Here is a 16475-nt window from a genome sequence, read left to right on the forward strand (position 1 = left end):
TTAATTCCGTTTTAATTATAACTGTATGTACTGTCTTCATATTTGGCCAGGGCTTTAAAGAGAAGGCTCACCAAAAAATTTTGGTGCCGTCCTCTCCGCTTTAAAGGTACCCCCGTGCTGGAAGAATTTGACCTCGGAACATTTGTCCAGCGTACTACTACCCAAGAGGCCAGCACAGGCAAGCTACAATACCTGCTTGCATATAAAATTTCTAAACAAAGCAAGCCGCTCTCTGAAGGAGCTTTTAAAGGAGTGTGTGATAGAAACCACAGATATTCTTTGTCCAAAGAACAAGAGCAAATTTGAGAAAATAAGTTTATCACGCAGAACAGTTACTCATCGGGTCGAGGTAATCGGTGAAGACTTGGCTTGTGAGTTTTATTCAATTTTATTTTTATATTTAAAATATGTTTTTCTTTCAGGTTATTGTTAACCTTGATCTAATAAGCCTATGTTGGATTTTAAACTTATAAAGGGCATAGGCTATCCATAACAGCAGCCTAAAGTGGCCCGTTATATAGTTTCAAAATGTTATGTGGCCCCTGAGACAAAAAAGTTTACCCACCCCTGGTCTAAAGTGTCTGTTGTAGTTTGACTGTTCACATTTCACTAATGCTTAAGATTAGTTATTTGTAATAATAGCCTCACAACATTTATTAACATGTTATTAGTGATGTTCTAAACAGTTATAAAACATAATTGCACAGGGGGATTGTGTTGTGGTAGTGTATAGGGTATTGATCTGAATTTAGGTTTTACTGGTAACATTGGAGTATCTAAGTACAGTAGAAGTTGGTTTTAATCGCATTTATGACAGCTTTAATACATAATGAATATATTTAATTAAGAAATGGCATGAACAACTCTAATATGAAGATAACCACATTTCTTGTCTAAAGTTCTAAGCATTAAAGAAGTACTTCTGATTTTAGATGTATATTTTGCTTCCCTAATTTATGTGTTTTTTTATACCCTTGCTTGTGCATGACTCAGGCCTAGTTAGCTAAGTATTCCTTTTTTAGTAAAAGTTTGTGAACAGGGGATTATTGTTTTTTTGAGATAACAAAGTACTGGTCTCAGATCGTGTGATTTCATTGTTTTTGGTATTTGAGTTATGATAAAATATCAGTATGATAATAAGCCCCACACTGTGCTAGGATTACAAAGGCATAACTTTAGGGAAAATGTGCAGCAGGGTTGTGGTTTTATGGGCTAAACCCTCTCACACAACTATATTTGCTGTAATGACATATTTTCTTCAAATTAAAATAAAAAAAACATTATTGAATATACTGTATCAATATCTTATAGCACACTGGCTTGTTTTAGACATTTTTTCTTAAAAGTTGTCTTTTGATAGTTGCCTTTATTTTTATTATTGGGCTATTTCTGGCCAATAAGCAAGAAGTAATTCTTTCTGATTGGATGATTTACTTTAGAGAGTTGAAAAAGTCTTTATTTTTTTCATACTCGTTTCAACAGTCATTTTTTTAAATTGTACAGCTAAAACACAAAATCATCTAATGAATTATCTACTAGCAAGTTCAGAATCATCTTTCCCTTGTCTTTCCCAGTCATTACTCAGGCATGCCAACACCAGCTTGTCACTAGCCATGCTCTGGGCCTACTAGCCAGTATTGAAACAACTCAAACACATCACCAAAAAAGGGGTAGATATGCTCTGTGATTGCCAGTTTAAGTTTACAGAAAAATGCTCCATGCAGAAACCAAGACTGTAAGGTTATCAGATAATAATGATTGAAACTTCAGATATTGTAAACTTCAGATACTTTGTAGAAATATACTGTAGAACAGGGGGATTCACTGTCCTCCTGAATTTTCAAGTAAGTCAAATAAACCAATGCAAACTGGTCCTAAAACATAAAACAAAGTCATTAATGAGATAAGATAAATTATTATTGAGCTGGTGGAAAAATAAATGCATCAAAATCTTTCTCTATATTTGCAGACAAAAGATGTAACCGAGAAGAGAGCAACTCTTTGTATTCTCTGTTTTTGTTGAAAATGTGAATGACAGGCATCATTAGCAATGTGATTAACAAAGTGGTAATAATAATAATAATAATAATAATAGCTTACACTTAAATAGCGCTTTTCTGGACACTCCACTCAAAGCGCTTTACAGGTAATGGGGACTCCCCTTCACCACCACCAATGTGCAGCATCCACCTGGATGATGCGACAGCAGCCATAGTGCACCAGAACCCTCACCACACATCAGCTATCAGTGGGGAGGAGAGCAGAGTAAGGAAGCCAATTCATAGATGGGGATTATTAGGAGGCCATGATTGGTAAGGGCCAATGGGAAATTTGGCCAGGACGCCGGGGTTACACCCCTACTCTTTTTGAGAAAGGCCCTGGGATTTTTAATGACCATAGAGAGTTGGGACCTCGGTTTTACATATCATCCAAAGGATGGCGTCTGTTTACGGTATAGTGTCCCTGTCACTATACTGGAGCATTAAGACCCACATGGACCACAGGGTGAGCTCTCCCTGTTGGCCCCATTAACACCTCTTCCAGCAGCAACCTTAGTTTTCCCAGGAGGTCTCCCATCCAGGTACTGACCAGGCTCACACCAACTTAGCTTCAGTGGGCTGCCAGTTGTGAGTTGCAGGGTGATATGGCTGCTGGCCATATATGGCCATAGGTAATTTCATTTATCAACTTGGAGTTGAGTGGAGAGGCAATAAACAATGCAATTTAAAACAGGATGGTTAATGCTGGACTTAATTTATTACAAAGTTAAGGTTATAAGAGATAAGATCACTTTATTGGCCATATACAATTTCTTGTATTAGGAATTTGTCTTTTCGCATACCCCAACTTGCTCTCCATGAGACACACAGACAGGGAGAAAAATTTGGGGTCAGAGCACAGGGTCAGCCATTTATATGGTGCCCCTCGAGCAGTTGGGGTTAAGGGCCTTGCTCAGGGGCCCAACGGAATAGGATTCCTCTGTCGTCCACAGGATACGAACCGGCAAACTTCCAGCCACAAGCGCAGATCCTTAGCCACAGAGTCACTGTACCGCCCCTATGACAGTGCAGGCTCAGGTGCCTTAAAGAGCAATACAGGCTAACCTTAAAAAATGCAGAAATCTTCATACAATGTGTTAATTATAGTCACAATTTAGTCCTTAACAAGCAATGCTTCATTCAAATTGTAAATAAATGTTTCAGTACTATAGTATGTTGGAAATGTATAACTTTTTTCATTATCTGCCTAAGAAATAAAATATAACACATTATGCTAGATCACGAAAAATCATTAATTGGTATCTGTTTGGGATAAAATAAACAATGTTTGAACATTACAATGTAATTTTTATTTTCATTGAGCTCTTGCCTGCAGTGCAATTGATTTTGTTGCTGATGAGTGAAAAGGTCTTCAGTGAAAGGAAATCAGCTTTATTGATATCACTTAAAAGCTGAATTTATGTGGGATTTCACCGAATGCATCTTTGGAGACATGGTGAGAAGACAAGTAGAGGAACTGAACTGTAATCCAGAAAGCATGTTCAATTTTTTTTTTAATGAAACCTGAATAAGTAGTTTAGGACAGCATTCAGATCTCACCACTTCAAAGACCAACAAACAGCACAGCAATGGAAGTGATACTACACAGTGCAAATACAGGACTGTTTTATGAAACAAATAGCAGTCCATACAGATTCAAATTGTTATCTCCTCTAAAATGTCCTAATGGGTGAATTTAAGAGAATACAACAGGTGAAGAATAATACACAATGTATACCTAATATGTTCTTAACATGTTCAGTTTTACACACTGCAGTATCTCTTCAAACAGAATCCAGATTACTTAAATATGGTTTTTATTTATTGCTTTCACATTATTTGGTTTGGTGTACTGCAATCTTGAGTTAAAAAACACAAATATACGGTTAGATTGAGGTCTGAAAATTGAGATAGCCAGGTGAGAAATGTATTTAGTGTGCACTTAATCATTCCTTTGTCAGTCTGGGTGTATTATTTAGATCATTGTCAGGTTAAATATCCATTTTCAGCCAAGCTTGAGCTTTGTGGTGCAAAGAACCAGGTGCTAGGCCAGAATGTCCTAATACATGTTGGAATTCATGGTTTCCCCTATCAAGACAAAAGCTCCAGGACCTATAGATGTACTGTAAAACCACAAACCATAACAGACCCCCCAAAGACCCCCTTGTTTGTTCAAGATGAGCTTTACCTTTTTTTCCACCAAACCAAGCATTAGTTCAATTATCTTACCATAAGACATTGTCTGATTGTCATTTATATGATGTTTAACAGGTTTGAGTTTTTGTGGTTTGCCCTCAGGAGAGACTTCATATTTTTAACTCAACTATGAATTTATGCAGGCAACTTCAAGAGGATAGTTTTGGGCACATTGTATCCTGAAGATGCTAGTGTACGGTATATCAGAGATCTCCAGCTGTTGCCTTTGTATTTTATGGTTGCCTCCCAAACCACTTGTTTCACAGTGTGTGGAGACAAGATATGCTTGTATTAAATTTCTTCATGTTTTAATGGATTCTTTTATCCATTGACCAAATTGTGGAAGTCAATAACCACTTATCCGCAGTCTTCAAGGAGCTCTCTGATCTCAACAGTAATTCAGCTGAAACATTTAATAAGTAAGACAGGCAATAAGGTCAGTTTATAACTTTGAAGCATCTATGAGTCTCTTTAGGTAAGTCTCTATCAGCATTGCACATCTTGACTCTGGAATTTTTGCCCATTCTTCTTGCCAAAATTGCTCAAGTTCTATCAAGTTGGATGGGGACTGTTTGTGAACAGCAATTTTTAAATCATTCCACAGATGCTCAATTGGATTGAGGTCTGGGCTTTGACTGGGCCACTCCAGGACATTAACCTTTTTGGTTTTAAGCCACTCCAGTGAGGGTTTTGCTGTATGTTTTCGGTCATTGTCCTCTTGGAAGATTAATCGTCTTCCAAGTCCCAGTGCTCTTGCGGATTGCAGCACGTTTTCCTCCAGGATATTTCTGTACTTAACTCCACCTATTTTTCCTTCTATCTTTGAGTTTTCCAGTCCCTGCCGCAGAGAAGCATCCCCAAAGCATGATGCTGCCAACACCATGCTTCACTGAAGGGATGGTTCTCTCAGTCTAATGTGCTTTGTTAGGTTTGCTCCAAACAAAAAAGTTCAGTTTTGGTCCCATCAGACCATAGTTCTTCCTCATATGCCTTTGGGTAAACTCCAGCCAAGATGTGATATGAGTTTCTTTCAACAAAGGCTTTCTTCTTGCCACCCTTCGGTACAAGCCAGATTTATGAAGTGTGCGTGCTATTGTTGTCTCATGAACAGTTTCTCCATTCTCTGTCATGGAGGACTGTAACTCCTTTAGAGTTGCCATAGGCTTCTTGGTGGCCTCCCTTACTGCAGCTCTACTTGCCCAGACACTCAGTTTTGGAGGGCGGTCAGTTCTGGGCAGATTCACAGTTGTTCCATATTTTCTCACCTTTTTAATGATGGTGTAGTGTTTCCTTGGAAATGCACTAATCTCCCAGACACAAGTGTATTTATTATGAAATCATGTGAAACACCTCAACTGCACACTGGACTTCAGTCAAGTAATTTATGTGACTTGGAGAAGAGAGTTGGTTACTTCAGAGGTAATGTAGGTGTGTCAAAGCAAGGGGGTGAATACTTAGTCATTCAATTATTTTTTGTTTTTTTATTTTTAATTAATTTAGTAAAATGTCTAGATTGTTTTTACTTTGACACTATAGCGTACTTTGTGTTGATGAGTGGTTCCATGCTGTAACACAATCAACTGTGAAAAAGCCCAAGGGGGGTGTAGACTTTCTATAGGCACTGTATACTTTACATATCTCATAGGTGATTCTGATACAGGAAGCTACAGTACATATTTAAAAGTTAAGTTTATATAGATTGCTCTGTGTCCTTATCAAGACAATATGGAGAAACAATTATTTTATATTTGTCAAAAGTTATGGAATTTAAATCCAGGGCAGTAATGCTCACACTGTATAACTCACTACTAAGATTCCATTTAGAATAATGTGTTCAAGTTTGGCCTCCATACATCAAGAAGGAGTATAATAGAAGAGCAACATGAGTGATCCTGGTCTCGATTGTTATATACAGGCAAGGTAGGGGAGCTAAATTAATTCAGTCTAGATCTAAGTAAATTGAGTGGCGATTGATCCAAGCATATAAAATCCTAAGAGTTTTATATACTGTAGTATAGTAGTGAAACAGGGTCATGGGATCTTAAGTTTGAAGAAAATTAAATTAGGATGGTCCATAAAAAATATTTCTTTACACAACGAGTTATGGGTATCTGGAACAGGTTGAACAACCTGATATGATAAACTTTGTGTTCTTTTAAGAAACATCTGGTTGAAATTTTAGAGATGGGCCTCTTACCTTTATAACATTTCTTATGTTCTTCTGATACATAATACATGAAATAAACAAAGCACACAATAATAATTGTATATATTCATGTATTATGAAATATAAAATATAAAAATATTTCAGTAAGAACTACAGCTGCTCTCTTAATGTCATTAATTTACACCCTTTTCCAGGATAAGTTACTGACTAAGTGTGACAACACACTTTTTGGAGGGGGCAGTTCAAGTATATACAGTACAGTGCCTTGCGAAAGTATTCGGCCCCCTTGAACTTTTAAACCTTTTGCCACATTTCAGGCTTCAAACATAAAGATATAAATTTTTTATTTTATGTGAAGAATCACCAACAAGTGGGACACAATTGTGAAGTGGAACGAAATCTATTGGATTTTTGAAACTTTTTTAACTAATAAAAAAATGAAAAGTGGGGCGTGCAAAATTATTCGGCCCCTTTACTTTCAGTGCCGCAAACTCACTCCAGAAGTTCAGCGAGGATCTCTGAATGATCCAATGTTGTCCTAAATGACTGATGGTGATAAATAGAATCCACCTGTGTGTAATCAAGTCTCTGTATAAATGCACCTGCTCTGTGATAGTCTCAAGGTTCTGTTGAAAGCGCAGAGAGCATCATGAAGACCAAGGAACACACCAGGCAGGTCCGTAATACTGTTGTGGAGAAGTTTAAAGCTGGATTTGGATACAAAAAGATTTCCCAAGCTTCAAACATCCCAAGGAGCACTGTGCAAGCGATCATCTTGAAATGGAAGGAGTATCAGACCACTGCAAATCTACCAAGACCTGGCCGTCCCTCTAAACTTTCAGCTCAGACAAGGAGAAGACTGATCAGAGATGCAGCCAAGAGGCCCATGATCACTCTGGATGAACTGCAGAGAACTACAGCTGAGGTGGGAGAGTCTGTCCATAGGACAACAATCAGTCTTACACTGCACAAATCTGGCCTTTATGGAAGAGTGGCAAGAAGAAAGCCATTTCTCAAAGATATCCATAAAAAGTCTCGTCTAAAGTTTGCCACAAGCCACCTGGGAGACACCCCAAACATGTGGAAGAAGGTGCTCTGGTCAGATGAAACCAAAATCGAACTTTTTGGCCACAATGCAAAACGATATGTTTGGCGTAAAAGCAACACAGCTCATCACCCTCAACACACCATCCCCACTGTCAAACATGGTGGTGGCAGCATCATGGTTTGGGCCTGCTTTTCTTCAGCAGGGACAGGGAAGATGGTTAAAATTGAGGGGAAGATGGATGCAGCCAAATACAGGACCATTCTGGATGAAAACCTGTTGGAGTCTGCAAAAGACCTGAAACTGGGACGGAGATTTATCTTCCAACAAGACAATGATCCCAAACATACAGCAAAATCTACAAAGGAATGGTTCACAAATAAACGTATCCAGGTGTTTGAATGGCCAAGTCAAAGTCCAGACCTGAATCCAATCGCGAATCTGTGGAAAGAGCTGAAAACTGCTGTTCACAAACGCTCTCCATCCAACCTCACTGAGCTCGAGCTGTTTTGCAAGGAAGAATGGGCAAGAATTTCAGTCTCTCGATGTGCAAAACTGATAGAGACATACCCCAAGCGACTTGCAGCTGTAATCGCAGCAAAAGGTGGCTCTACAAAGTATAAACGCAAGGGGGCCGAATAATTTTGCACGCCCCACTTTTCATTTTTTTATTAGTTAAAAAAGTTTCAAAAATCCAATAGATTTCGTTCCACTTCACAATTGTGTCCCACTTGTTGGTGATTCTTCACATAAAATAAAAAATTTATATCTTTATGTTTGAAGCCTGAAATGTGGCAAAAGGTTGAAAAGTTCAAGGGGGCCGAATACTTTCGCAAGGCACTGTATATACTGATGGAAAAAAGAAACACAACATTTTCTGGAATGAGAATACTATAGTTATAGCTTATGTACTTTCACAAAAAGTTGTCAATTTGTTTTAAGCTCTCTGACCAGCAATACAGTTTGTGCAGTAAGACATCGCAACTTGCCAATCACACGAAAGCTCGTTAGGTGCGCTTATACCCAACAAGGTCCAGGTGGAACAATCTAGGTGGATCAGGTCACTTTTAAAAAGGCCTTAATTCAAAGTTTAGGTCACTGCAAGAAAAAGGCCACACTAAGTCAGTTTTCTGTGCATTCCATAATGCCTCAAAATGGGAGAGGCCACTGGCATGCTGCAGGCAGGCATGTCATGTACCTGCATTGCCAGACACTATGGAGTAAGCCACTCCACTGTGTCCCGACTGAAAGGTTTCAGCAGACCAGCAGAACAGATGACCATCCAATATCTGGTCGCCCTTGAGTGACCACACCAGAGCAGGACCAACACATCAGATTGGTCCGTCTGAGAGATCATTTCAGATCTGCCACCCGTACTGCTGCTGAAACGGCCAGCAGACACAATGCCTGCATCAGTGACAGGACAGTGGGGAACCTTTTTTCTGCCAAGGGCCATTTGGATATTTATAACATCCTTCGCGGGCCATACATAATTATCAATTTAAAAAATAGCCTGCTATATTTGGTCAAATTAATTAATTTAATTAACTCACCCCTAATGTGTTGGCTGGAGCTGCTTCTCTTTGGTGAGGTGTGTGATGTTAGCTGGTATTGATGATGTTGCTACTCGCAACTGCTTTTCCAGCTTAGCGTCGGTCAGTCTGGAGCACAGTCGACTCTGGTAAGTTTTGAAAAGAACTGATCACAGCAGTAAGTTATTCCGAACACAGATGCATATTTCAGTGCATGTCTCCTCAAAGTGGGAAATTCATCATTGCTTATGTAACGTTTACTCAAGCAGTGTGAGGTTGTTGTACCTAGCTTTCAGCTCATCATCGCTTTGCAGCTGAATTATTTCGTGTTGTAGGTTATCAGGCACATCAGCTGGTTCCACATTAAATGGTGTAGCAAAGATGTTCAATTCCATTTGTTTACTTTTCATGTCCTTGAATCTTTCATTAAATGCCTCAATTAGTTTTGCACATTCACCAGGATATTCAAGTGTCGTAGAAGTCTTTTGTCCTTCCAGAGTGGGGAAATGCACCGTGTTATTCCTTTCAAGTTGCACTTTCCACAGCCTTAATTTAGCTTCAAATGATTTCACATTTGAAAGCAGGGAGCTGAGAAGCTGGTTGGGGCCCTGCAGCTTGACGTTCAGCTCTGAGAGGTACTTGGTAATGTCCACCATGAACGCTAGATCACACAGCCACTTGCTATCATCGAATTCCCTGACAAGTTTTCCCTTTATCTCCATGAACTGCTTGACTTCATCACGCAGTTTGTAAAATCTCATGAGCATGTTCCCGCGACTCAGCCACCGCACTTCACAGCGATAAACAAGATCACTGTACTCAGAGTCAAGATCATTCAGTAACTCCTTAAACTGGCGGCTGTTGAACCCTCTGCTTTTGACTAAATTTATGCATGACACTACCGTTGACATCACATTGTTGAGCCGCAACAACTGTGCACAGAGACTTTCTTGGTGTATGATGCAGTGGCATATAATTAAATCACTTGGATCAAGACTGAGACGATTCAGTTCTTTCTTGACAAATAATAATAATGATCAATAATAATTAATAATTAATAATAATAATTAATAAATGATAATAATTAATAATAATAAACTTTATTTTATATAGCGCCTTTAAAGGTGGCTTCTCAAAGCGCTTTACAGGATGACAATAACAATAAATAAGAAGACTACAACAATAAATAAGAAGATTTCACAAGATAGGACACAATTATAATTACAACAATACAACAATAGGACCTAGGAAGGTGGTATTAAGAAGAGCAGAGGGGTGAAGAATGGAACCAGTTAACTAAAGGCTTTTCTGAAGAAGAAGGTTTTGAGTCTGGATTTGAAGGAGTTTAGAGAAAGTGACTCTCTGATATCCTTGGGCAAAGAGTTGCAGAGCTTGGGGGCATAGCAGGAGAAGGCCCTGTCGCCCATACAATGTAGACGGGCTTGGGGGACAGTAAGGAGGGCAGAATTTGAAGAGCGGAGGTTGCGAGGTGGGGAATAGGGCGATAATAGTTCAGACAGGTATTGAGGTGCCAAGCCATGTAAAGCCTTATAGGTGAGCATGAGGATTTTAAAGTCTACGCGGAATTTGACCGGAAGCCAGTGCAAGGACTCCAGGATAAGAGTAATGTGAACACTTGCACTAGACCTGGTCAGGATTCTGGATGCTGAATTTTGGACGTACTGCAGCTTGTTCAGAGTAGATTTAGATACCCCAGGGAGTAGAGCATTGCAGTAGTCAATCCGAGAGAATACAAATATGTTGATCAGCTTTTCAGCCACAGTTAATGATAGCATAGGGCGTAGTCTTGCGATATTTCTAAGGTGAAAAAAAGATGTTTTGACAGTATGCTGTACATGTGGGTCGAATGTTAAGCCAGAATTGAATATAACCCCAAGGTTTTTCAATTTTGATTGGCTCAAGTACAGAGCCATCTACAGATAGGGTTACAGGACTGGCTTTACGAAGTTGATGGGGGGTACCAATAAGCATGAATTCAGTCTTGTCACAGATAAGATGAAGGAAGTTTTGAATCATCCAAATTGTTATGTCAGAGATGCAATTAGATAGAATAGAGACAGCCACATCAGTGTCGGGTTTGGTATGGATATATATCGTCAGCGTAAAAATGAAAGCTGAGGCCATGTGATCTTAAAGCTGACCAAGTGGGAACATGTAAATGCTGAAGAGCAAGGGGCCCAGTATTGAGCCCTGGGGGACGCCAGACTTGACAAGACCAATTTCAGACCTGTACCCATTGAGAGAGACAAAGTGACAGCAATCCGTGAGGTAAGACTTAAACCATTTGAGGGCAGTTTCAGAGACTCCAAACACAGTCTCGAGACGAGAAAGCAAGACGTTATGGTCAACAGTGTCAAAGGCAGCACTGAGATCAAGAAGGATGAGTATGGAAAGAGAACCAGAATCAGAAGCTATTAGGAGATCATTGGTGACTTTGACTAGGGCGGTTTCTGTGCTGTGAAGTTGATGGAAGCCAGATTGGAGGGATTCGAAAAGGTTGTCATGAGGTGGTTATGTAACTGAAGTGTGACAGCACATTCTAGAATTTTAGAGAGAAAGGGTAAGTTGGAGATGGGGAGAAAGTTGTTAAGATTGCCGAGGGCCATGTTAGGCTTCTTTGGCACAGGGGTAATAGCAGCAGTTTTGAGGACCGTTGGTACAATGCCGGTGATTGAGGATTCATGTATTATATTGAGGACAATGGGACAGAGAGAAGAGAAACAGGACTGGAATAAAGTGGTGGGAATGGGATCTAAAATAGATATGGTGGGTTTCATGCGCGTAAGTAGTTTGTTTGGGGATGCTGAGTCAAGAAGAGAGAAGCTGGAGAGACGGGAACCAGAGAAGTTGGATGAGGAGGTATGGAAATTATATCCGTAGTGGAGAGAATGTGATGCCAGATGTTGTCAATCTTAGAACTAAAGAAATCTAAGAATGTGTTGCAAATTTGTGATGAGGCAGGTAATGTGGTAGGGCAGTTTGGCTTGAGCAGTCTGTTGATGGTGGAGAAAAGATGTCTGGGATTGTTTTGGTGATTTTCAATGATGTGAGAGAAGTAGGTGGATCTAGCAGACTATATAGTAACCTTATAATCAGATAAGTAATCTCTCCAGGCCTGATAATGTACATTTAGACCGGAAAGACGCCACCTACGCTCAAGTTTGCGAGAGGCTGCCTTCATGAATTGCAGATGGTCATTGTACCAGGGGACAGGGCGAGAGAAGGAGATGGTTTGAGTTTTTAAAGGAGCAAAGGTGTCGAGGGTAGATAAAAAAGCATTGTCGAGTAACTGTATTTTGTCCTCTAGAGGGTCAGAGGAAGAGAAACAGGATAAGGAGGACAGAACAGAATTTGCAAACCTTGGGTGATCAATTGATCGCCAGTTGCGGAAATTTACAGAGCGTGAGGGGGAAGTGTTAGAAACAGGTAATTCCAGATTGAAGAGAATGGCTAAGTGGTCAGAGAGGTCAAGGGGAGAGCAGTGGGAGACAAAGGAGTCATTTGCAATAATTAGATCTAAGGTGTGTCCTTTGTTATGTGTAGGGGTACAAACAAACTGAGTAAGGTCAAAGCATCCCAAAAGAGAAAGGAAGTCTTTAGCCAGACTGGAAGAGGTTGAATCAATGTGTATATTAAAGTCCCCTAGAATAAGGATCCTTTTAAATTTAAGGGATAAGAATGAGAGAAAATCAGCAAACTCACCTAAGAAGACTCCACTGGGTTTGGGTGGTCTGTAAACTGTGGCAATAATAGTAGATTGGGGAATAGAGACATTTAAAACAAGACACTCAAAAGAAGAGGGAGGAGGTATAGTTGTAGGACTTAGACTGTAAAGAAGGTTGTAAATAACAATGATGCCCCCGCCTCTGCCTGAAAGACGTGGGAGGTCAAACAAACCATATCCAGGAGGAATTAGTTGGTTGAACAGGAGTCCATCGTTTTGTTTGTGCCATGTTTCGGTTAAACACAGAAGGTCCAGTTGTTTTTCTTTGATAATGTAACATAAAAGAAGAGCCTTACTGTTAACGGAGCGGGTGTTGAGTAGCGCTGATCTGGCCAGTCTCGGGGATGCAGGGAGAAGCGGAGTGCGGTCCAGGTGTGGTAGTGAGAGGAGATTTTTTAGATCGGCGCCGGTATGTGATGGACTTACAGACGTGCGCCGAAAGGCAGGGATAGAGACTCCGCAAGCAGATGAACGAAAAAAAACGGCGTCCTGTGCTGTGATGGATGTAGCGAGTTGGTCGTAAAATCCCAGTAAAACGGCAGTAATCGAATGTGTCTTTGACCAGGAAGTAGCTTTGTTTTAGTTGAAGAAGTTGCACTGCAGTGTACCTCAGAGACATGATCGATGAATCGAGACGGGAAGGAAATCCAGAGAAGGCGGTAGCAAGTGGTGAAGGTCTTCAGTTGAGTAAGTTCACAATGCAGTGGAAGTCGCATTTGTGAATTTGTAACGTGGAGCGGCTAGCGTGAGGCGGATAAAAATAGATAAATTAGAAATCAGTGTAATCGAGGAGAAAAAGGAAAAAAAACATAAATAATAAGATAAAAATGAAAAACTGGTGAGAGGAGCGGCAGCCAAGTGCACCAGCGTTCCCTCTCGACCGGAACCAGAAATGATGCAATTACAAATGCAATTAACCCTTTTTGCGAGCCAACAATGGCTGGAGCTCCATCTGTAGTAAGGCCACTTAACTATTCAAATGTTAGCTCAAGCTTTTTCATTGATAAAACAAGTCTCTCAAACAAGTCCTCACCTCTTGTAGTGCCATGCATGGCTTCCAGTGACAGCAGTTCCTCTTGCGTGTCAAACTCTGCAGTTATCCCACGAACCAAAACAGCCAGTTGGGGAGTATTTGTTATGTCCATTGTCTCATCACAAGCGAGAGAGAAAAACTGGAAATCTCCTGCAGAATCCTTCAGTGTTTTTTCAATATCTTGTGCTAAGTCAGTAATCCAATCTGAGACGGTTCTCCGAGACAAACTAACACTCTGAAACAATTTTACTTTGTCTGGTGCTAACAACTCCGTAGCAGCCACCATGTACTCTTTCACAAACTCTCCCTCTACATTAGGCCTCAGCTTCTTTGCGATTAGCTCGCTCACTACATAACTCGTCTGAATAACGTTGTCTCTGTCACAGTGAAGCCTAGTGAAAGCGGCTTGTTGTGATTCCAAACGCATTTGGCCTCCCAATTCATTTCGTTTAGCATGTTTTGAGCTGTAATGATGCTCCAGATTGGCTTTTTTCATTACTGCTAACGCATCGCCACAAACTACACACAAAGGTTTGCCTTTGACTTCAACAAAAAAATAATCATCTGTCCATTTCTCTTGGAAAGATCGACATTCTGCATCAACTTTTCTTTTCTTTGTAGTCGCCATTTGTAGGATGTCACACCACTTACGTTTTAATAACTATCCAGTGTGTGTGTCGCCAGCAACGCAATTATTTTGCTTTGATCGCTGTTCTTATCCTGCATCCTGGATTTGGAACATATCCAACATTCGTATCATCGACTCTTGAGGTCTTTTCTGTGTACTGTAATTTCCTTAATCTTCATCTGAGATTCAGTTTTTGCGAGGATTGTTGATCGTTGACGTGTGGATAAAGGTTGGATTGGAGTTATCGTGTCTATCCCGTCATGTACTCATATGTGTCCCGTCTATCCCGTAATGGACGTTCCTTGCTTGTCCCTCAAAATGTACGTTATTATTATGATTCACTTAATATAAATTTATGTTGCTATGAAAAAAGCTCCTAGATTTATTGAATTTCGAGTCCCGCCTGCTTAGGGCTGGGCGATATGGCCAAAAACATTATCATGATAAAAAATTTCATATCAGTCGATATCGACAATTATCACGATAAATGTCAAATCATTATTTCTTTCAAGTTCAAAGGCAGATTTTTTCTCGTGAGTGAAAGTTGAAGAAACCAGAAAGTTAATTGGTAAATCAAACAACTTTTTATTTTAAGAACACAACAATCACTTGCCAAACAGCAGAAACATTAAACAAATCTGCCCAGTCTGCAACATGCACGCGCACTCGCGCAAAGCATAAACATATATATCGAACATTTATCGAACTTTTGTTAAAATTATATCAAGGAAAATTATATCGCGATAATTATCGTTATTGAATTATCACCCAGCTCTATGCCTGCGGTTGCCTTGGCAGGGCCAGACCAAATGATAAGGCCCGCGGGCCGGATGTTCCCCACCCCTGCCTTAGAGCAAGGCGATCTGTCAGAGGCCCTCTGCTTACACCTCCTAGACGTCACACCCGACTGGCTTCAGCCAGACAGAGGCTGCAATGGACTCGTCAGCAGTGGCATCACTGGATGAGTCACTCTTCAGCCTATTCCACGCAGACGAGAGGGCCAGAGTGTGGATGAAGTGTTGAGTTTCTTTTTTCAATCAGTGTATATTTCCTAGCTCACAGCAAAACTCCGGTATTGACACAGTTGATTGAGAAAAGTTTTGGTGATTCCAAGAAAAATGTACCAGTTAACTAATTATAAAAAGGAGACCAGTTTTCTTCTTTCTGAACCTGAAGCAAAAATATAACATTTGAACTTTCTGCCTTATTTTGCAAATATTTCAGCAGTTTGCATTGAAGCATCAGTAGGCTGACGGATTTGATGTCAGTTTGTTATTGTTTTTACATAGATAAATTTTCTCTTCATATCGAGTAATTGAAAAATGGGGTTATATTCTGATCACGTACAGATGCAGCCATTCAAAGTACGCGGACAGACACGTACTGCGGGTAATTGGCTACGGCCTCGTGCATCGTGACGCAAAATACTGCGGTACGTGATTGGTTGACCGACAGGGGCACTCGTGGTGCGTTGGTCGGTTGTAGAAAGATTTAAATGTCTTTACTGTGCCCGTTTTAGTATTGAAAATTTATATGGAATTTTACCACTGAAGGGAAATCTTAGTAGCTGAGCATAAAAAGAATAGGAGCATACTGTAACGTAACGCGAGTGAAGGCCATAAACGATATTAATTTTGGAACATAAACATACAGTATATGGCTGGTCTCAGTACTTTAAAGAAAAACTACACACCAGTATTCCATTTCTCCCTAAATATTTTAAGCATCGAAGTCTTTAACTAACGTGGTACTGGAGTCAACAAGCATACTTTTAGAATTTGATTAAAAGGGAATATAATATGGAATCACGTATCTGAAGAAATTAATAACGATATAATAATATTCATGTACCGCAACACAAGAATAGTACACGCTGTACATTGTCTGTTGATAATGTTTCTGTAGGGCTTTTTCAACACTCCCCATGTACCTTGCCAGTGGCAGTGTGGGTTAGGTTCCCGACTCACACATCACACGTTGGGTGTTCGAATCCAGCCAGAGCCATGACTTTTTTTTAACAAACATTTCTTTGAAAAAATAAAACTTTTCCCTGGGTCAGAGATTAAATAAAACTTCACTCGCACCAAACA

At 40.0% G+C, this 16475-nt stretch overlaps 3 protein-coding genes and 1 long non-coding RNA gene across 7 annotated transcripts in view; 1 reads left to right on the top strand and 3 right to left on the bottom strand.

Moving 5' to 3' along the window:
* The window catches only part of tmem38b (transmembrane protein 38B), an 81192-nt gene that overhangs the window by 59232 nt on the left and 5485 nt on the right, over nt 1-16475 (top strand). The gene's annotated exons all lie outside the window — the stretch shown is intronic.
* LOC107075763 (uncharacterized) overlaps nt 1-16475 on the bottom strand; it is a 92259-nt gene that overhangs the window by 23289 nt on the left and 52495 nt on the right. The gene's annotated exons all lie outside the window — the stretch shown is intronic.
* On the bottom strand, nt 10102-10958 carry LOC138237713 (uncharacterized). Its single transcript, XM_069187142.1, has one exon. It carries the CDS (start codon nt 10911-10913, stop codon nt 10272-10274), a length of 642 nt encoding a protein of 213 aa, XP_069043243.1. The 5' UTR covers nt 10914-10958; the 3' UTR covers nt 10102-10271.
* Nucleotides 11774-13343, bottom strand: LOC138237756 (uncharacterized). The gene is made up of 3 exons (XM_069187594.1): nt 13333-13343; nt 12220-13061; nt 11774-11823 (listed from the first exon to the last, which is right to left on the bottom strand). Exons 1-3 carry the CDS (start codon nt 13341-13343, stop codon nt 11774-11776), a joined length of 903 nt encoding a protein of 300 aa, XP_069043695.1.

This window comes from Lepisosteus oculatus, chromosome 3, assembly GCF_040954835.1.
Source record: "Lepisosteus oculatus isolate fLepOcu1 chromosome 3, fLepOcu1.hap2, whole genome shotgun sequence".
NCBI classification, from domain to species: domain Eukaryota; kingdom Metazoa; phylum Chordata; class Actinopteri; order Semionotiformes; family Lepisosteidae; genus Lepisosteus; species Lepisosteus oculatus.